The 23,267-nt window shown below is 35.1% G+C and overlaps 2 protein-coding genes across 2 annotated transcripts in view; one reads left to right on the forward strand and one right to left on the reverse strand.

Moving 5' to 3' along the window:
• The window catches only part of LOC129748300 (tektin-2-like), a 9,794-nt gene extending 841 nt beyond the window's left edge, over window positions 1–8,953 (reverse strand). Inside the window, exons 1-3 of the mRNA XM_055742845.1 lie at window positions 8,012–8,953; window positions 7,727–7,949; window position 1 (exon numbers count right to left, since the gene is read on the reverse strand). The exon at window position 1 is cut by the window's left edge and continues 841 nt beyond it. Of these exons, the coding sequence (XP_055598820.1) occupies window position 1; window positions 7,727–7,949; window positions 8,012–8,658 (871 nt within the window). The 5' untranslated portion in view covers window positions 8,659–8,953. The remainder of the gene's footprint in view (window positions 2–7,726; window positions 7,950–8,011) is intronic.
• A 7,521-nt stretch (window positions 8,954–16,474) lies between these two features.
• Window positions 16,475–22,402, forward strand: LOC129741517 (uncharacterized). The gene has a single exon (XM_055733257.1). It carries the CDS (start codon window positions 16,475–16,477, stop codon window positions 22,400–22,402), a length of 5,928 nt encoding a protein of 1,975 aa, XP_055589232.1.
• The last annotated feature ends 865 nt before the right edge of the window (window positions 22,403–23,267 follow it).

Raw genomic sequence — 23,267 nt, forward strand, 5'->3', positions numbered from 1 at the left:
TCTGTGGAAAGAAAGGTTAATTGTAGGTAAGTACAGAAAATAAAAGTTTGTCAAACTGATTTATTGGTCTAGGTTGCTATCCGTTATTTAACAATAGATTGGTGTTATGAGGACATCAATCTTAAATGGCAAATCGTGATTTCTCCCCAAAGCTGTTCAAAAATGCTCTCCGGTGCAATGTTTTCCGTCAACACTAGTGAAACATGGTAAACTGTCGTGTGGTTTAAATTTCGTATTCAACAATCTTTAATGATGAAAAGTGGTGAAATTTCGGGTGGAACAACTCAACCAGTAGCAATCCATAAGGACTTTCCCAACCGCAGAAGATAAAACGTGAGCAGGTGAGACTCCAGGAAAAAAAATGCTAGAAGGAGAGGAATAAAACTGAGACGTGGCAAGGAAAAATGAGTTAAAAAGGTAACATAAGACGTGAGATATGAGCAAATGGGACATGAGCGTGAGCCATGAGATGTGAGAACTGAGGCGCAGATCTGAAATGTGCGACGTAAGACGTGAGACAAACAGAATAGGCGATGAAAGCGGTGCCGAATTGGAGTGATGGTTTTCCACTAGTGAAAGTCGGATCAAACATATTATAATCAACATTGGTAACTCTCAGCATGCTTCATATACTTCAGCAAGGACATGTATATCAGCACCACCACCTGGAGAAAGTTCTTACTAGAAGGAAATTTCAAGCATTGAGGTACTGAGGAAACTCTGAACATTCTTTCCATCAACCGTGGGTTCGCGTCTTAACTACAAAAGTTCGTGTTTGAACTTGCATTTCTATGACCACGCAGAAAATTTTGTTTATGTTTTATTTTCAACATAGGAATTTCAGCCTACTCAAACTTTTCTTCGTGTAGCAAAGTATGTTGCTATGGTTCTCAATTTGTGTTGTTTTCTGCCGAATGGAAAAAAGGTCCCGACTGACGGAGTATGTTAATAAATCTTCAATTTGAGATTGTAATGTCATTTGAATTGGAACAATCTTTGATGGAAATTTCACTTTTTGGACAATACTGAATATTTCATAAAAAAAAATCATAAGAAGGCAACAATTTACTAAGTAAATTGATCTTAAAATCTACTCTACAATATGATTTGAGATTTATTGATGACCACATCATCATTATTATTATTATTATCTGGAGCACGTTTGGTAAATGGAAATCAGCATTTCTCTGAAATGAATAAATTGGTAAAGGAAAAAATTCTTCGTGTAGAATTAGCTCTTTTTAATACTTTTCATTTAGGCACATCTGATTTTTTGAAAACTCCAAAAAATGTTGAACCGATAAATCAAAATCATATTTTGAGTATAAAATTTATTAACGAAGTCAACTTACTTATCATGAAAGATATTATGAAAAAATATAGTAGATATACTTGTGTTGTATTTAGTATAATTGTCAGATCGGGACACAAAGTTTTGGTGATAATGAGCTTAACAGTTTTCGCCAGAAGCTTTCGAAATTTAGTCTAAGGCAACTTAGGTCTTCTCGATAGCATTTATTCATGTTCGTAAGAACTTTCGTCACATGGAGGCGCGTTTCATGTGTCCTTCAAGTTTCTGGGGAGTGAGGAATATTCTTACTATTATTATATTTGGTCGGATGCAGCTAAAATGTCATCCAACTTTTGAGTACTTTTGACAGATCACTGGGTTTTTTCTTAAGGAGAGAAAGAATAACTTTTCGATTTCATCGCCCATTGATGAAAAACGTGAGACATGAGAAAATGAGCAACAAGCTACGTGATCCCAGCTAACACAGATAAAGGCAACTTGCATTTAAAGTTTTATTTTGGTTTAATCATGACATTTTATATGCATCAAGTTTTATAACTAATTTATTATGGCTATGAGTAATGCTTCGATTTTCGATTCAATCATTTGATTTCAGGCATTTCTGAAACGCAAATAAAGCTTTTACTAAATAAACTGTATAAGTTGTTTAGAAAAGTTCTTAATGCTCTATTCAAACTCTAATAAAGCATTTATTAAGACGATTGCTAGATGCTTTTTAGTCCATGTTTTTAAAAGCATGAAGTGCTTATTTTGAAAACCATAATAAAATAAAGTTGCAGTTCTCGATTAAAAAAGGACACGCTCAGGCTAGATTGCACATATTTGAATCGGAGTTTCCATTTTTATCCATTTTTTGATAAGTCATGTGTGCTGGTTTTGAGTATTTATATAAAAAATCTTTGAAATACTACAAGTAAAAGTCGAATTTTGCAAGGTGACATTATCTTTAAATCCAAGGTGGCGTCTTTCAATTAACTTTAAAAACGCTGTAAATCACTGATAATCGCATGAAAACCCCACAATATGAGTATTGAGTGAAAGGGGTAAACTAAAAAAAGTCGAATTTTGCTATCTGACGCCATCTAAAAATCCAATATGACGGCTTCCGCTGAACTTAAAGTTCATTTGTCATTTTTGTCATTTTTGTCATTTTTGTCATTTTTGTCATTTTTGTCATTTTTGTCATTTTTGTCATTTTTGTCATTTTTGTCATTTTTGTCATTTTTGTAATTTTTGGCACTTTTGTCATTTTGTCATTTTTGTCATTTTTGTCATTTTTGTCATTTTTGTCATTTTTGTCATTTTTGTCATTTTTGTCATTTTTGTCATTTTTGTCATTTTTGTCATTTTTGTCATTTTTGTCATTTTTGTCATTTTTGTCATTTTTGTCATTTTTGTCATTTTTGTCATTTTTGTCATTTTTGTCATTTTTGTCATTTTTGTCATTTTTGTCATTTTTGTCATTTTTGTCATTTTTGTCATTTTTGTCATTTTTGTCATTTTTGTCATTTTTGTCATTTTTGTCATTTTTGTCATTTTTGTCATTTTTGTCATTTTTGTCATTTTTATCATTTTTGTCATTTTTGTCATTTTTGTCATTTTTGTCATTTTTGTCATTTTTGTCATTTTTGTAATTTTTGTAATTTTTGGCATTTTTGGCATTTTTGTCATTTTGTCATTTTTGTCATTTTTGTCATTTTTGTCATTTTTGTCATTTTTGTCATTTTTGTCATTTTTGTCATTTTTGTCATTTTTGTCATTTTTGTCATTTTTGTCATTTTTGTCATTTTTGTCATTTTTGTCATTTTTGTCATTTTTGTCATTTTTGTCATTTTTGTCATTTTTGTCATTTTTGTCATTTTTGTCATTTTTGTCATTTTTGTCATTTTTGTCATTTTTGTCATTTTTGTCATTTTTGTCATTTTTGTCATTTTTGTCATTTTTGTCATTTTTGTAATTTTTGGCATTTTTTGCATTTTTGGCATTTTTGTCATTTTGTCATTTTTGTCATTTTTGTCATTTTTGTCATTTTTGTCATTTTTGTCATTTTTGTCATTTTTGTCATTTTTGTCATTTTTGTCATTTTTGTCATTTTTGTCATTTTTGTCATTTTTGTCATTTTTGTCATTTTTGTCATTTTTGTCATTTTTGTCATTTTTGTCATTTTTGTCATTTTTGTCATTTTTGTCATTTTTGTCATTTTTGTCATTTTTGTCATTTTTGTCATTTTTGTCATTTTTGTCATTTTTGTCATTAGAGTCATACTTAGAGTGAGTGAGATTTATCATGTTTAATTTTTCCAATACTACTAGCTGACCCGGCAAACTTTGTTGAGCCTTTGAATTTCGCAAAAATAATGCACGTGTAGATAAGCAGTAAGGAGGTTTAAAATTATCTTTATTCGTGAGACTGGATTGGTACCGTAAATTAGGGTGAATCGAGACAGTTTTTGAACTATTTCCTTAATATTTTTGTCATAAATATTATTTTAGAAGGACCTTAAAACATGATCGTGTATGTGGATCAGTGAGTTGTTTTTCGCTTCGCAAATATTTAATAGCAATTTCACTAATAATAATTTTTTTGTGTATTCCAATTCCCCGTTTAAACCTTTTTCGTCACCCTAATATATTCAATGAAATGTTTATGGTAGTGCTTGCCTCCAGGGTCACAACCAACCGAAGAAGATGATTGCCAGTGAAAGTTAAAAGTGAACATCCTCTGCGGTAAACTCAAATGTTAATTGTCTTCCGTTTTACATTATTTGATTTGTTCGATTTCTATCAACTCCAAAATAAGTGCCAAAAGAGTGTTTTGTTGAAAATTGTCATCATTTTAAGCAGTGTTAATCAATTATCTTTGTTTTCTCGCCAAAATCTTGCAAGAAGTGTTTTTCATCATATGTCAAATTTGTAGAGATTGCACATCACTACTTGCAGTGTTTCCAAAAAACAATTCACATGATAAGAAATTACAAGATTTTCTCATGCTTTAAATAAAAATATTTTTAATTTTTTAAATAGAAAATTCCACGTTCCATTCTGTTTTTCTTTACCTATTATGCATTTGATATGTTCTCTGCATAAGATAATCTACTCAGATTTTTATGATAATCTATTTAAAGGACTGAACAATGAAAATTCGAACATTAAATATATGCATGAAATTTCGGTTCTGATTTTGAATTCAATGTAAAAAATTTCATAACCATTTCAGTTGAAGTTGCTGTGAATAAAAATTCGATGCATATATATTTTTTTAATTTTGTTTATTTGAAACGGATCCTACGGTAGGTTTTAATGAGCCAAACTCTTGTTTACAAAAACAAGAGTTTGGCTCATTAAAATATTTTCTGGCATTTCCTAATTTTCCAATTGGTTTTTTTATTTTGATGAAGTTCCCATGGAATAAAAAAGTTTATATTATTTTATTCTTATCTGTTAAGTTCTTTTGGATGTGTCAAGAATTTTACAGACATATCGAAGAATATTATTTTCCTTAAGTAATATATCATAATATGGCTGGAAAATTAACAAAACATAATAAGGTAAATTAAGATTATCAGGCTTTTTCCCACACACATCCTGCCAAGGCAAATCCGAGCTATTTCATCTGAAAGCCTAACAATATCCGTGCATTTCATTTCAAAAACTTCAATCCAAAATGAGGGCGACACCTAGCTAATTTGGGCTGAGTTCAGGAACTACTCAACAATAATCAAAAAGCCAATAAAATTCACGATTTTTTTTTAAATTTTGTAAACTAGCGTAATTAATGAACTGAAGTTTATATTTATTAATCAAATAATCTTGACAGAAATAATCAGTAAACAAATGCTCTTGTTACTCAAAAATGGATAAAACGAGCTTGATTTTGAAGTTAAATGTATAAAATTTAAGGTGGTTGCTTATGAGGCCTCTTATATGTTTTGTGGGCCAACTTGGCTTAAAAAGTCTAAGGAATCAAAGAGATCGCAGGGTTCCCTATAATTTAACCACGGTATAAGAAAAGTTCAGATCTCGATATTTCGATAGCAACTTACTATTTTCTGCCGCAAAGAAGATAGAAAGTTGTTGTCATGACATCACTGCCGCTCATAGCAAGTCCGTCCCATTTGCATTTTCATCATTTTTGAGTTTATCCGTGGAATCACCTTAAAATTATCGGTAGTTTTAGGAGAAAAAATATTTTGAGTACTTTGTTCTGATGAACATTGAAAAAAACCTCAAGTAAATTTGTCCCATCGTAAAAATGATCGCAAGTCGGTCCCATCGAAAAAATCATCACAAGTCGGTCCCAAAGTCAATAATTATAGTGATAGACGACCATGTAGTGTGCTTTGAAATATGACGTTGCTACTGTAACAGTTGTGCAACTTGCAGTTATATTGGATATGATACAGATCAACCCGGTTGTTACAGCAATTTCTCGCATGTTTTAAAAAAAGTGAAGTATTTTTTGCTATTTTCCCGAGCATCATATTTTGAAATTTTAATTGTGATAACGCAAAACAGGTCTTTACTTACAGTCCTCTTCATACCCTACATTAAGCTTTCTAAATTTATTTCTAAACGTATCCGGCCGGAAAAATTCGATCATTTTTACCCAAAACCAAGGCAATATCCTGGGCATTGGATTTCTAAATTTTTAACTCGAAAACCGGGCCACAACCTGTCGAATCCGGTCAAAATCCAGGTATTTTCCCATAAAAGGCAAGAGAAAAGGTGAAAAATAAACACATGAAAAAATATTTTTTACCAAGACACATCAACGGCGGCATTTAAATCGTATTTTACAATTCCAAAAAGGTATTTTATTTTACATTCGAAGTAATTTGTCCCAAAAATCATACATTTCATGATTTAAATTAGAGTTTTGGTTTGGATTCTGCTAAAATTGTGAAAAAATCGGACAAAATCCGGGTTTTTCCCATTTATTCTTTAAAGATCCGGTAACCTGGTAAAAATTGGGCAATCTGGAATGCTTACCCTAGGTTGTTCAAGAAATAGGTTCCTGTAGACCGGGACAAGCTCTCTTCTTGCCTTGTTTTTCATCAGTTGGCTATGGAATGGGACTGTTTTGCTATCATTCTTGCTAGATGCCTACCGTGAAAATAATCGCATATGCGTCCCAGAGTATAATTTTCAACACAATCAAACCAAATTTTGACATTTTTTGAACGAGCAATGATGCAAAAGTATTTGTTTGTCACGTAAGTAACAAATGCTGTTGATTGCTGCCCTCAAAACCGCGGGAAAATACGAGATTTCTCAAAATAAGTTATAAAATTAAAACGCTGTTTTCTCAACTCAACAAAAATGCAAATGGGACGGACTTGCTATGAGCGGCAGACAGTATATAAACTTTTCTTATAGGCTCCATTGTTGAAATTCGATTGCTTTGATTCAGCTGACAGAAAAACTATGACAATAAATGCTGGTTCTCTAACTGACTCAGGTATAACACTTGGCAAAGTGCTGCAACTGCCAAGACAAATTAAGCTTGTATTAAGTGAGATGCTAAGTTTACACTTTTTTTTTATTATGACATATTGTTTTTAAGTACAGATGTAAGAAAAATCATACATTAAAGTTTAGAGTTCAGTCTCAACAAATTTTAAGTTTAAAACTTAGGTACATTAAAAAATTCTTAAACATAAGACACACATGTTTGATACTTTGTCAAGATTTGAAAATTTTATTAGGAGAAAGTGTCAATAAAATGGCCTGAAAAGTTTGATTATTACACTTAAAGCTATTATTTGGAGATTTAGCCCCCAGAATTCCAGACAAAGTGCATTTTAATTTCGTGTTTCTGGGAAACATTATCCAATAGAGTTATTTTTGACATTTCTCACGAACAATAACTGGCCGATGAACACGGTCGTTTTTGAGGTTAATGTTCCCAATATAAAAAAGTGTCAGTGAAACGCCCTGAATTATGACACAAATATTACTAGCGGTAAAGTAATCTTGTTATTATTCACGAATACACGTTTTAGCACAATTTTTGCATAAGATTAATTTTGAATGGCATTCAAATTTTGGCAACCTTTTATATGGGTGTAGAGAAAATGATAAAGAAATTACGATGGCTGAGAAATTGAGGAATTCAATATAACGAATGAATAAACCATAATTTTGCCAATTTTTCCAGAGAAGTACTGAATCGATAGACAAAACTTTTTTTATTCCCAGAGACGAAACTTGAACTGATAAAACTTGAATTGTGCAGTTTAACTCTAAAACTATCCTCCTGCTTGCACGGCTTCGATAAAAAGGGAAATATGGGGCACGAGAAAATAAGGAGGTCGTAAAACGTGGAAAGGAAGTGCATGTGAGATTTTTTGTGTGAAACGTTATCATTTTCACCTTATACCCATATTGTAAGATTTTCCTACCGCCATCAACTCACCTTATCCAGTTGATACTCCAACTCATTCCGGGATCGTTGTGTTTCGAAAATCCTCTTCCTCAGCGTGTGAGCCGTCCGATCCTGCTGTGCCTTGAGAATGTTTTTGGCCTTTTCCCGGGTAGCGAAAAGCGATTCCCTTACCGCAGCCGAATCCGCTAGATTTTTCTCCGCAAACGCCACCAACTCCTCGCAGTATTCCAACCAATTTTTGTAGGTGCAAGCACTATGTGGTTTAAAAAAAAAGGAAGACCTATTTGATTGTTCGAAAAAAAGGAAGGAACTTACTTCCTGGGAACCCGCAACGGTTCAGTCTTCAGAGTAACATTGGAGCAATGTTCGTTAACCCCCAACTGATTCTGATCGATGGCTTGAGCTTCATCCTTATCGGTCAAATCCAGTTCCAATTTGAATTTCACTTCCTGCAAACGGTTCAACTGTTCCCAGGCGCCCTGACTTTGGTCCCTCAACAAACGCTGATTACTCTCCACGATACAGAGTTCGTTCTTCAGCTCCGTATCACCATCGTCGTAGGTCAGTTCCGATCCGAGGCGACAATCCCGCATACTTATGGCATCGGTGACCACTGTCAGGGGCATGATCAAGGCGTCCAAATCCCTCTCGGTGTTGGATTTTTGCTCCTTCAGGGCACAGATCTCATCATTGACTCGCTTGAGCAGCAGCCGCATGGTTTCCCTCCAGCGATCCAACTCGGCCACCCGATCCGATAGCTTATCATTGTTATGGTAAGTGTCCCAGAAGGTCTGAATCCGGGTTTCGTTCCTTAGATTCCGGGCAGAATGTCTCAGCTCGAATGCTTCCGCCCTTTTACAGTAAGCCACACTTTTCAGCTGTATCATGCGGGCATGCCAATCAGGAAGGCTCAAATGCTGCAACGGCTTTTCACAAGTGGCCACGGCGCGTTCCGACGACATTGTTACTTACTTCTTCGAGTGCTTACGGTTTACTGTGAAGGTACCTGCCCTGTTTCCTGCTGAATGCCGGGAATGATTCACTCTGGAGCAGGTTGTTTGGTAGATATTCCGATGGTAACCGGAACCGTTGCCGGGAATCTGGTCCTGGAAACCGACTGCCAACTGTTTGTTTGGTACCGGTCTGAGTTGCAGGTGGAATGAGTTGCCTGTTAATATATGCTGATATGCATTTCCAAAACTGACTTCCAAGTTGCGTTATTGTTATTTTGTGTCGATTTGGTTCTGATGGATGAGCATAAATTAGGAACTGGAGCAGCGCTTACTTTGTGTGAATATGTAGGTTGCATATTTTTATCATTCTATCGCTAGTTGAAGCTCCTGCAGGATGAAAATAAACTCCTACCGAAAAAGTTTCAGCAATACACGAGTGAACTTTGAAGGGTACAATAAAGAAGTCTGATTCAGGCATTCCAAAAATGTCTTAAAGCTCAGTCGCGAAGAAGATTGAAAAACAGCATACTCTAGTGTATTATAACTATGAAAACATGAAGAAAAATGCAATCAAACAGAGAATAAACAACCGAAAAAATGACGGTTCATTTTAACCATTTGATAGCCATCAGTGAAAAAATTATGAAAGAAACAATCATAACCATTAAAAAAATGACAAAAATGACAAAAATGACAAAAATGACAAAAATGACAAAAATGACAAAAATGACAAAAATGACAAAAATGACAAAAATGACAAAAATGACAAAAATGACAAAAATGACAAAAATGACAAAAATGACAAAAATGACAAAAATGACAAAAATGACAAAAATGATAAAAATGACAAAAATGACAAAAATAACAAAAATGACAAAAATGACAAAAATGACAAAAATGACAAAAATGACAAAAATGACAAAAATGACAAAAATGACAAAAATGACAAAAATGACAAAAATGACAAAAATGACAAAAATGACAAAAATGACAAAAATGACAAAAATGACAAAAATGACAAAAATGACAAAAATGACAAAAATGACAAAAATGACAAAAATGACAAAAATGACAAAAATGACAAAAATGACAAAAATGACAAAAATGACAAAAATGACAAAAATGACAAAAATGACAAAAATGACAAAAATGACAAAAATGACAAAAATGACAAAAATGACAAAAATGACAAAAATGACAAAAATGACAAAAATGACAAAAATGACAAAAATGACAAAAATGACAAAAATGACAAAAATGACAAAAATGACAAAAATGACAAAAATGACAAAAATGACAAAAATGACAAAAATGACAAAAATGACAAAAATGACAAAAATGACAAAAATGACAAAAATGACAAAAATGACAAAAATGACAAAAATGACAAAAATGACAAAAATGACAAAAATGACGAAAATGACAAAAATGACAAAAATGACAAAAATGACGAAAATGACAAAAATGACAAAAATGACGAAAATGACAAAAATGACAAAAATGACAAAAATGACAAAAATGACAAAAATGACAAAAATGACAAAAATGACAAAAATGACAAAAATGACAAAAATGACAAAAATGACAAAAATGACAAAAATGACAAAAATGACAAAAATGACAAAAATGACAAAAATGACAAAAATGACAAAAATGACAAAAATGACAAAAATGACAAAAATGACAAAAATGACAAAAATGACAAAAATGACAAAAATGACAAAAATGACAAAAATGACAAAAATGACAAAAATGACAAAAATGACAAAAATGACAAAAATGACAAAAATGACAAAAATGACAAAAATGACAAAAATGACAAAAATGACAAAAATGACAAAAATGACAAAAATGACAAAAATGACAAAAATGACAAAAATGACAAAAATGACAAAAATGACAAAAATGACAAAAATGACAAAAATGACAAAAATGACAAAAATGACAAAAATGACAAAAATGACAAAAATGACAAAAATGACAAAAATGACAAAAATGACAAAAATGACAAAAATGACAAAAATGACAAAAATGACAAAAATGACAAAAATGACAAAAATGACAAAAATGACAAAAATGACAAAAATGACAAAAATGACAAAAATGACAAAAATGACAAAAATGACAAAAATGACAAAAATAACAAAAATGACAAAAATGACAAAAATGACAAAAATGACAAAAATGACAAAAATGACAAAAATGACAAAAATGACAAAAATGACAAAAATGACAAAAATGACAAAAATGACAAAAATGACAAAAATGACAAAAATGACAAAAATGACAAAAATGACAAAAATGCCAAAAATGACAAAAATGCCAAAAATGACAAAAATGACAAAAATGACAAAAATGACAAAAATGACAAAAATGACAAAAATGACAAAAATGACAAAAATGACAAAAATGACAGAAATGACAAAAATGACAAAAATGACAAAAATGACAAAAATGACAAAAATGACAAAAATGACAAAAATGACAAAAATGACAAAAATGACAAAAATGACAAAAATGACAAAAATGACAAAAATGACAAAAATGACAAAAATGACAAAAATGACAAAAATGACAAAAATGACAAAAATGACAAAAATGACAAAAATGACAAAAATGACAAAAATGACAAAAATGACAAAAATGACAAAAATGACAAAAATGACAAAAATGACAAAAATGACAAAAATGACAAAAATGACAAAAATGACAAAAACGACAACAATGGCAAAAATGACAAAAATGACAAAAATGACAAAAATGACAAAAATGACAAAAATGACAAAAATGACAAAAATGACAAAAATGACAAAAATGACAAAAATGACAAAAATGACAAAAATGACAAAAATGACAAAAATGACAAAAATGACAAAAATGACAAAAATGACAAAAATGACAAAAATGACAAAAATGACAAAAATGACAAAAATGACAAAAATGACAAAAATGACAAAAATGACAAAAATGACAAAAATGACAAAAATGACAAAAATGACAAAAATGACAAAAATGACAAAAATGACAAAAATGACAAAAATGACAAAAATGACAAAAATGACAAAAATGACAAAAATGACAAAAATGACAAAAATGACAAAAATGACAAAAATGACAAAAATGACAAAAATGACAAAAATGACAAAAATGACAAAAATGACAAAAATGACAAAAATGACAAAAATGACAAAAATGACAAAAATGACAAAAATGACAAAAATGACAAAAATGACAAAAATGACAAAAATGACAAAAATGACAAAAATGACAAAAATGACAAAAATGACAAAAATGACAAAAATGACAAAAATGACAAAAATGACAAAAATGACAAAAATGACAAAAATGACAAAAATGACAAAAATGACAAAAATGACAAAAATGACAAAAATGACAAAAATGACAAAAATGACAAAAATGACAAAAATGACAAAAATGACAAAAATGACAAAAATGACAAAAATGACAAAAATGACAAAAATGACAAAAATGACAAAAATGACAAAAATGACAAAAATGACAAAAATGACAAAAATGACAAAAATGACAAAAATGACAAAAATGACAAAAATGACAAAAATGACGAAAATGACAAAAATGACAAAAATGACAAAAATGACAAAAATGACAAAAATGACAAAAATGACAAAAATGACAAAAATGACAAAAATGACAAAAATGACAAAAATGACAAAAATGACAAAAATGACAAAAATGACAAAAATGACAAAAATGACAAAAATGACAAAAATGACAAAAATGACAAAAATGACAAAAATGACAAAAATGACAAAAATGACAAAAATGACAAAAATGACAAAAATGACAAAAATGACAAAAATGACAAAAATGACAAAAATGACAAAAATGACAAAAATGACAAAAATGACAAAAATGACAAAAATGACAAAAATGACAAAAATGACAAAAATGACAAAAATGACAAAAATGACAAAAATGACAAAAATGACAAAAATGACAAAAATGACAAAAATGACAAAAATGACAAAAATGACAAAAATGACAAAAATGACAAAAATGACAAAAATGACAAAAATGACAAAAATGACAAAAATGACAAAAATGACAAAAATGACAAAAATGACAAAAATGACAAAAATGACAAAAATGACAAAAATGACAAAAATGACAAAAAAATGACAAAAATGACAAAAATGACAAAAATGACAAAAATGACAAAAATGACAAAAATGACAAAAATGACAAAAATGACAAAAATGACAAAAATGACAAAAATGACAAAAATGACAAAAATGACAAAAATGACAAAAATGACAAAAATGACAAAAATGACAAGAATGACAAGAATGACAAGAATGACAAAAATGATAAAAATGACAAAAATGACAAAAATGACAAATTTTACAAAAATGACAAAAATTACAAAAATTACAAAATTTACAAAAGTTATTAAAGCTACAAAAATTGCAAATGAACTTAAATGATAAAAATTACAAAAAATTACAAAATTTACAAAAATTTTAAAAAATTGCATAAATAACAAAAATTGCAAAAATTACAAAAATTAGAAAAATAACAAAAAGAACAAAAAAAAGTTATATAAATAACAAAAAATTCTAAGATTACAAAAACTGCAAAAATAACAAAAATTATAGAAAATTACAAAAATTACAAAAATTTCAAAATTTAGAAAAATTACAAAAAATTCAAAAATACATAAATCACAAAAATTTAAAAATTCACAAAAATAACAAGAATGACAAAAATTACAAAAAATTACAAAAATCACAAAAATTACAAAAATGACAAAAATTACAAAAATTACAAAAATTACAAAAATTACAAAAATTACAAAAATTACAAAAATTACAAAAATTACAAAAATTACAAAAATTACAAAAATTACAAAAATTACAAAAATTACAAATATTACAAAAATTTCAAAAATTACTAAAATGACAAAAATTTCAAAAATTGAAAAAAATTCAAATATGACAAAAAATACAAAAATGACAAAAATTTCAAAAATTACAAAAATGACAAAACTTTTTGAGATTTCAAAAATTACAAAAATTACAAAAGTACTAAAACTTACAAAAGTTACGAAATTTTATAAAAGAAATTAAGAATTCAAAAAGTACAAAAGCAATCATAATGACAGACTATTTTATTGAAATACGAAAAAGATGAAAATTTCAAAAAGGTTTAACCGAAAAAGAGTTTTGGAACATTTTTCCAATAAAGAAAATGAAATCTTGTGTCAAATCTTAAAAGATGTATATTTCGTAATCTGTTAGGGGATAAGAAATTAATTAATAATATTTTAGAGCATGAAAAGTTAAAAAAAAATTCACAAATATTCGCTAAAAATTCAAGAATACGAATACTCTCAAAATATCAAAAAGTTCAATTTTCGAATAAAGAGAATCATAATAAAAATATAAAAGATTTTTTTTCCAAAGTTACTACTATGCAAAATTCTCCAGAAAGCATTTTTATTTAAAAATAAAATATACGAATTATTTTTTAGAAGTCCTGTCCCACCCATTTTCAAATTTTGATGCTACTTTAAATAACTCACGATGTATGAAAATGCTGAAAACGTTTTAACCGATTTGATTCATAGAAGACATTTAAGTTTTCTCAACTTCACGAAAATCAAAAAATTAAAAACAAATGAGACATATGAGAAAAAAAAGTTGTAGGTTATGTGAAGAGTTAGAAAATGAGTTGAATATAAGTTCATAAACCTTTATTAGTTGTGATAATTTAGTTTCTAATGTGATAAAAGAATTTCAAACGGAAGTTTATTTAACACTGCTTTTTATTTAACACTGCTGAATATGAAAAAAACTTAAATTCAAAGAAATCCATAAAAATACAAAAGACTATTTAGACTGTTACCTCACAAATTAAAAAACGATTTTCTGAAAGTAGAATATAAATGAGGCTAAGTTCATTCAGAAATGGGACAGTAATACATGCATGTATCCAAAAAACCATTCATTTGATCGAAATACTTTCTATGAAGGAAAGAAAGTAATTTTTTGATAATTTATAAAAAAAATTTTTTTTTTGTTTTTTGTAAGAAATATATTTATTTTTTTTTCTGACATGATATTTTTTAGTTTTCCCATTTAAACTTGGCCAAATCTGTATTTTGGGTGGCTGCATTCTCCTCCTTCAATTTCCGCTACTTTTTGGTCCAATATTTCTCAATCGATAGAAACTGAGGGCAACTTGGGGGATTAAGCTGTATCGAAATTAACAAAACTTGATTTTTTTTGTGCTACTATAAACGTTTTAAGTGGAATGTCTGCCGAGATAATCCGACAAAAACGAAGCAAAACCATCATGAGATTGAACCAGGTAAGATCTTAAGTTATATTATTTATTATTCCATTAGACTGAATAGTCTACATCAGGGATGAGCAAGGCGCGGCCCGTGGGCCGCATATGGCCCGCGAGACCCCTTTGTGCGGCCCGCGAAGCTTTTTTTCAAATTTTTATGCCTTAACTTTTCTCTACAATGGATTGTTAGGAAAATCTATATGACTTGATCAAATATGTACTTATCTGCATTTGCTCTACAATCATTCAGATAGATAACTTTTTTCTGGCATTTTAGAATTTATTATGTTCTGTTCAAGGTATAAATGCAATATTGCTTATGGGCATACATAACATTGATTTTTTAATTCAGGATACATTTTTATGATAAAAAATATGTTCAGCAGATTTTTTTTCAATTATTCCATCCATTTCGGCAAAATGCGGAACAAGCCGAGCATTCAAATACTGGAAAAAAATTAAACCAAAACCTTGTGAAATATTTTTATTTCTGAAAATTGACGAAAAAATACGAAAGCTTAACAATAAAGCCTGGGTGAACAATTTTAATTTTTTTTTATCAACATAAATCAGCAGCATCAAAGTTGCCGAGAAAATTATAAGTTCTGATTAAAAGCAGCAGATTTCTGAAATTCTGTGATTCGATCCATAAGGTCTTCGACGATTATCTGTGGTGCTTTTTTCCATAAATTTTAATAGAAAATTTATATCAAACATTAAAAAAATGAGTTATTCCACTTATAACTCGCATTCCACATTACCAAAGTCATAATATAGCTTACTAAATCCTATCCTAATGATAAGATTAAAAATCATAAAAATCTGGATAAAAAATTCTAGAATCAAGAATCTAATTTTGAAGATAGTTAAAAGTATGTAAAATTGAACATTTTTTGTGATTTCGACAAACCTTGTCACAACATCTCAATACCACTATCAAATACTGTGACGACGGGGTCCCTCGTTGCCGCAACACTGCTCGACGCGACGCTGCATCAGATGACAGAATTGACGTTCGCGGAGAGAACTGCCACGAGTGAAGGAAGAACTGGGACAAAATTGTTAAGTCATTCCACCTGAAGATAACTTTCGACCGTTCTTTAATATAAAATAGAATTTATCACTTTATATCGCCTAGTGCAGTTGATCATATTTCCCCTTTTAAGTTAGTTCATGAAAGATCAGCTTATTGTAAGTAATATAAACTTTTATATTCTCGTATTCGGCTAACATTAAAAATTATAATGCAGGCACAGATCAACTCGTGGGTAGTAGGTACAGCCGACTCATTTTCAGTAAAGGTGTAGATCGCACCAAAAATTGTAAGATTATCAAACCCTATATTACATTGTCTACAAATCTAATAAACCACTAATTTGCAGCTCGAAGCTGACCATCAAATTTGTCTGCTATCGTGAATCCGTGGTGATCCGCAAAATTTCCCTCATAACCTAACAAAATCTTCGAGAATTTTTGTGGTTGAGGTTACGGAATGAACGATCGTGCTAATACCACATCCCACGACTGCCAGTCGTGTGAACGACCCAACTCGGCAGAAGATGAAATGGTTGAATGTTGCATATGCACATTGTGGGAGCATTTCGGATGCGCAGGAGTGGACTCCCGGGTTAAGGATGCGAATGTGAAGTATGTGTGCAAGGGGTGCGCGGCTAGCCAGAACACTTCCGACAAACCTGCTGGGAAAAATAAGTCCAAATCGAAGTCCGGTAAGTCTGCTCTTGGATCCCGTCGAAAGAAACCACTAACGGACATCGCAGAGAGCGTTTCGTCCAGTACTCGTGCGGCAATAATGGCACAGCAACTAAAAATGGTCGAGGAGGAACAACAACTTCAGGCACAGGAATTAGCGGAAAAAAAGGAGCAAAAAAGGCGTGAGCGGGAGGAATCCGAGCGCCAGTTGCAAGAAAAAAAGAAGCTAGTGGAAGAAGAGAAGGCTCTTCGGGTCAAGCAGCTGCAGGAAGAAGCGGAGATGAAAACATTGGAGCAGAGACTGAGAAGAGAATCGCTTGACAAACGGAACCAGATCGTCAAGGCGCTCGCTGCCAGCAGCCATGGTGGCTCAATATTGGGATCGGTTGCTAGTTCAAGTCGCGATTCACGTTCGAAAGTCCAGAGTTGGTTGGACAAATCAGAATCCGGAAAAGAAGAAGAATTTCCCACGGATATGGGCCTCCAGGTTTCCCCCATATCCGCAGCCCATCGTTCAGCAATATCGAACTGCTCCAAAGTTCCGGTTCCAACGAACCATTCCTTCGTAAGGTCCCATGTACTCAACTCGAAATCCCAAACTCCAGTTGCGCTTAATCGGCCGGCAGTTCCGCGCACCAGACTCACTCAAGAGCAAATAGCCGCGCGTCAGGTTTTAGGAAAAGAACATCTCATCTTCGACGGGAATCCGGAAGAGTGGCCAATTTTTATCAGCCATTTTGAGCAGTCGACATCTGACTGCGGCTTTACGGATACGGAGAACATGCTTCGGTTACAAAAATGTTTGCGTGGACCAGCGTATGAGGCCGTGAGAAGCCGTCTTTATCTTCCTTCAGACGTACCGCTCGTGATATCGACCTTACGAACATTTTTCGGTCGACCTGTTCTTGTCATCAAATCGCTGCTGAATAAAATACATCAGGTACCACCGCCAAAACTGGACCGCCTAGACACTTTGATGCATTTCGCACTGGCAGTGCAAAATTTCGTTGGCTCGCTGATTGCTGGTGAACAGAGAGAGTATCTGGCAGACCCGATTCTCGTACAGGAGCTAGTCGAAAAGCTTCCTGTCCCATGGCAAATGGAGTGGGCGGCTTTCGAAATTCAACACCAATCCGTTACGTTGGAAACGTTTGGCGAATTCATGTCCGTATTGATGACCATGGCCAGTAGAGTCTCGTTCAAAAGTCCGAACTTTGGAAACATTACTCGATCGGACTCGAATAAGCGGAAGCCGAAAGAAACGGGATTATTGTACACCCACGCACCCGAATCCGATCAACCGAAAGCGACAGATGTTGCTTTGCAAGTTCGCCATCGACCAAGTAAGCCTTGCTTCTGTTGCGGACGAGAGGGACACCGAGTAGCTGAGTGCCCACAATTTAAAGCAGCCAGTGTGGACGATCGTTATAAATTGGTCCAGCTGAAGAAACTATGCAGAACTTGCCTGAATAGTCATGGAAAGTGGCCTTGCCGATCCTGGACAGGATGCGGAGTTGAAGGCTGTCGACATAAACACCACACACTTCTTCATCCATCAGCCAACAGCAACCAGAATGTCAGTTTTTCCGCCAGTCACGTGTCCTCGGAAGATTTGACTTGGACACTTTTCAGAGTGGTTCCGGTTGTCCTCTATGGAAAGAATCGCTCTCAACTGATTTTCGCCTTCATCGATGAGGGCTCGTCTTACACCCTTCTAGAAGAATCCGTCGCCAATCAACTCGGCTTGGATGGCCCTAAGCAGCCGCTCACTCTGCAGTGGACTGGAAATGTTACACGAGAGGAACAGCAGTCGCAGCTAGTGGAACTGAATATTTCCGCAAAAAATTCTACTCGCCAGTACCAAATGAACCATGTTCGCACTGTTCGTAGCCTAATGATCCCCTCGCAAACTTTAAAATATCGTGAGCTGTCACGCCGCTTCCCTCACCTACGGGGTCTCCCGGTAGAAGATTTTGAACTCGTTCAGCCACAATTGCTGATAGGTCTGGACCATCTACGACTTTGTGTACCATTGAAGCTACGGGAAGGCGGCCCAAAGGATCCGATCGGGGCAAAATGCAGATTGGGTTGGAGTATCTACGGATGTGTTTCTGGAAATCCTTCCACGCCAGCCGTCATAAATCTACACCTCGGGGCGATATCCGATCCAGATAGGGAGATGAACGAACAACTGCGTGATTACTTCGAACTGGAGAGTTCGGGTGTAAAGATTCCGAACAGTATTCTTGACACCGAAGATGACAAACGGGCGAGGCAACTCCTGCAAGAAACGACACGACGATTGGAATCAGGTATCGGATTCGAGACTGGGCTTCTTTGGAAGACTGACGACCTGAACTTTCCTGACAGCTACCCCATGGCTTCTCGTAGAGAAGAGTGCTTGGAAAGAAGATTCGCACGGGACCCACAACTGGAGGCAAAGGTTCGTGAGCAGATAGCCGACTACGTGCGTAAAGGATATGCGCATCAAGCCACATTAGAAGAGCTGACGTCTGTTCCACCGGAACGTGTGTGGTATCTCCCTCTGGGCGTCGTGACCAATGCTAAGAAGCCAGGAAAGATCAGATTAATCTGGGATGCGGCAGCCAAGGTTGGTGGAACATCTTTTAACTCGAACCTTCTCAAGGGGCCAGACCTCTTAACCCCACTTCTACAAGTTCTCTACCAGTTCCGCCAGTTCCCAGTAGCAGTGTGCGGCGATCTGATGGAAATGTTCCATCAAATCAAGATTCGCTTTCCCGACTGCCAATCTCAACGGTTCCTCTTCCGTGAGCATCCAACGGCAGAGCCAAAGGTCTACATCATGGATGTGGCCACATTTGGGTCTACCTGTTCCCCGTCTTCAGCCCAATTCATCAAAAATCTCAACGCCCAAGAGCTCGCTTCAGAGTATCCTCGCGCAGCAGTAGCCATTGCAAACAACACCTACGTAGATGACTACTTGGGCAGTTTCATGTCGATTGATGAAGCTGTGGAAGTCGTAAATGAGATAAAGCTGGTGCATTCCAAGGGCGGTTTCACGCTACGACGCTTCTTGTCCAACGAAGCAGAAGTTTTGCGAGGAATCGCAGAATTCGCTGAGGTCGAAGACAAGGTTCTCACCCTGGAGAGAGGGGAGAAATCAGAATCGGTGCTGGGAATCAAGTGGCTGCCAAAAGACGACGTTTTCATCTATTCATTTGAACTTCGAGATGACCTCAAACAAATTCTGAACGAGCAGCACATTCCTACAAAACGCGAGGTCCTCAAAGTAGTAATGAGCTTATTTGACCCCCTCGGTTTCATCTCGTTCTTTTTAGTGCATGGGAAAATCCTCATGCAGGATATCTGGGCCCGAGGAACGCAGTGGGACGAAAATATTCCGCAAGATCTCAACATGCGATGGCGAGAATGGACGAATCGGTTCCCAGACTTAGGCAAAGTACGAATCCCCCGATGTTACTTTCCATCTCCATTCCCAAAGAATCTCGAGAACCTGCAAATACATGTCTTCGTAGACGCGAGTGAGGCCGCTTTCTCCAGCGTGGCCTATTTTCGCTTGGAGATGGATGGAGTGGTTCAAGTTGCTTTCATCGGATCCAAAACTAAGGTGGCTCCGCTCAAGACGGTCTCAATTCCTCGACTCGAACTGAAATCAGCCGTGCTAGGAACACGTCTCCTGAATACAATATCAAGCCAACACACCTTTCGCATAGGCCACCGATACATGTGGAGCGACGCCGGAGTCTGCCTAGCGTGGATTCGTTCCAAGGATCACCGAAAATACCACCAATTTGTTTCCGTACGGATCGGTGAAATTTTAATGTCAACCGATCCCAGAGACTGGAGATGGGTTCCTTCAAAAATGAACGTGGCCGATCAAGCAACCAAGTGGAAAGAAGGACCACAGCTATCGATGCAGAATCCATGGTTCCGGGCACCAGAATTCCTGTACGAACCCGAGAAACGATGGCCGAAAGAGCGCACTGTCCAGACAACAAGTGAAGACCTTCGAACAGTGCACTTAAACCTTGGGCACTTCTCTCCAAATCCTGCAATCATCGACACAACTCGCTTCGATTCCTGGATTAAATTGCTTCGAACCACGGCCTTCACGTTTCGTTATATTGACAACTTCAAACGGGACCTGGTCGACGAACCATTGGAGCTAGGATTGCTCACCCAGAAAGAGCTCGAACGTGCTGAACGCCTGCTTTGGAGAATCGCTCAAGCAGAATCATATCCCGAGGAGATTGCACTACTTTCTGAAACACAAGGTCCCCCTGAAAGTCGTCACAGTGTCGTCAAGAAGTCCAGCACAATCTACAAGTATTGGCCGTTCCTGGACGAGGATGGTGTTTTGCGAATGCGCGGCCGTATCGGTGCTGCACCATTCGCACCGACAGAAGCTAAGTTTCCCACGATTCTCCCCAGAAAGAACTATATTACATTTTTGATCGTCGACAGGTATCATCGTCGTTTCCGACACGCAAATCGGGAAACCATCGTCAACGAGATCCGACAACGTTTCGAAATTCCCAAGCTGAGGTCCCTCGTCTACAAGGTGGCGCAGAAGTGTTCCTGGTGTCAGGTGATGAAGGCCAGGCCAAGACCTCCAGCCATGGCACCACTTCCAAAATTTCGGCTGACAGCATTCGTGCGCCCTTTCACATCTGTAGGCTTAGACTATTTCGGGCCAGTTCTCGTAAAGGTTGGCAGACGCAATGAAAAACGCTGGGTGGCTCTTTTCACGTGCCTGACCATCCGTGCTGTACATTTAGAGGTGGTTCATTCGCTAAGCACGGAATCCTGTATAATGGCAGTTCGCCGTTTCGTCGCGCGTCGTGGTCCGCCGAAGGAGTTCTGGACGGACAACGCTACTTGCTTCCAAGGTGCCAGCAACATATTGAAAGAGGAAATTGCCGCTAAGACGAACGCCCTTGCTCTCACGTTTACCAGCGCCGAAACTAGCTGGAAGTTTATCCCACCTGCCACTCCGCACATGGGCGGGGCGTGGGAAAGGTTGGTCCGCTCAGTCAAGGTGGCGAGCGGTGCTATCTTGGAAACATCTCGTAAACCGGACGACGAAACGTTGGAAACCATCCTGTACGAAGCCGAAGCAATGATCAACAGTCGACCGCTCACCTACATTCCGTTGGAGTCGGCCGACCAAGAAGCGTTGACCCCAAACCATTTTATATTGGGTAGTTCAACTGGAGCGAAGATTCTACCAACAGAGCCTGTGGATTACCGAACAACACTCCGCAGCAGCTGGAAACTGGCGCAGTATATAACCGATCAATTCTGGACGAGGTGGCTGAAAGAATATTTGCCCATGATCTCTCGTAGAACAAAGTGGTTTGAGGAAACCAAGGATCTGGAAGTCGGTGATCTGGTCATGATGCCTGACGGTGCAATACGGAATCGGTGGACTCGAGGTAGAGTGGAGCAAGTAATTCCTGGACGAGACGGCAGAGTAAGAGAGGTCGTGGTTCGGACAACTTCGGGTACCTTTAGGAAGGCAGCGTCGAAATTAGCTGTTTTAGACGTCGTCGAAAGATGTGAACCTGAGACAGTGGTTCCAGATTTGCACCAAGGTTCACGGGCGGGGGAATGTGACGACGGGGTCCCTCGTTGCCGCAACACTGCTCGACGCGACGCTGCATCAGATGACAGAATTGACGTTCGCGGAGAGAACTGCCACGAGTGAAGGAAGAACTGGGACAAAATTGTTAAGTCATTCCACCTGAAGATAACTTTCGACCGTTCTTTAATATAAAATAGAATTTATCACTTTATATCGCCTAGTGCAGTTGATCATATTTCCCCTTTTAAGTTAGTTCATGAAAGATCAGCTTATTGTAAGTAATATAAACTTTTATATTCTCGTATTCGGCTAACATTAAAAATTATAATGCAGGCACAGATCAACTCGTGGGTAGTAGGTACAGCCGACTCATTTTCAGTAAAGGTGTAGATCGCACCAAAAATTGTAAGATTATCAAACCCTATATTACATTGTCTACAAATCTAATAAACCACTAATTTGCAGCTCGAAGCTGACCATCAAATTTGTCTGCTATCGTGAATCCGTGGTGATCCGCAAAATTTCCCTCATAACCTAACAAATACAGAAATTCAATTAAAAAACGGAGGTTTCATCGTTTGTAGAAAAAAAAATTAGGACAAGTTTTATTTGTGGAAAAAAATCATACAAGGTCAATTAGCAATTCAACGTCCAACGCTAAGAAGACGGTGATTTCTTTAACACTAACCATACCGACATTTTATACCGCCGGGGGTCTAATGACCCCTAACACTTTTTTCAGTAAAACTCTCTTGTTTCTCAACCAATTTTTACAAAATTTATAGTTATGGAAATTCTTTGTTTCGTGTTTTAAAAATCTAAAGATGCCAAAATATCACAAATTACGTAAAATTTTCAATTCACTTTTCAAAAAAAAATTATTGTGACTGGAACGGCATTGGCGGTTAATTCTTTTACGTTAAGTACGTTTCACTACATTACTTTTACATTTTTGTGGAAATGATCTAAAGACGAAATAACAACTTCA

This window comes from Uranotaenia lowii, chromosome 2 (genome assembly GCF_029784155.1).
Source record: "Uranotaenia lowii strain MFRU-FL chromosome 2, ASM2978415v1, whole genome shotgun sequence".
Lineage (NCBI taxonomy): Eukaryota > Metazoa > Arthropoda > Insecta > Diptera > Culicidae > Uranotaenia > Uranotaenia lowii.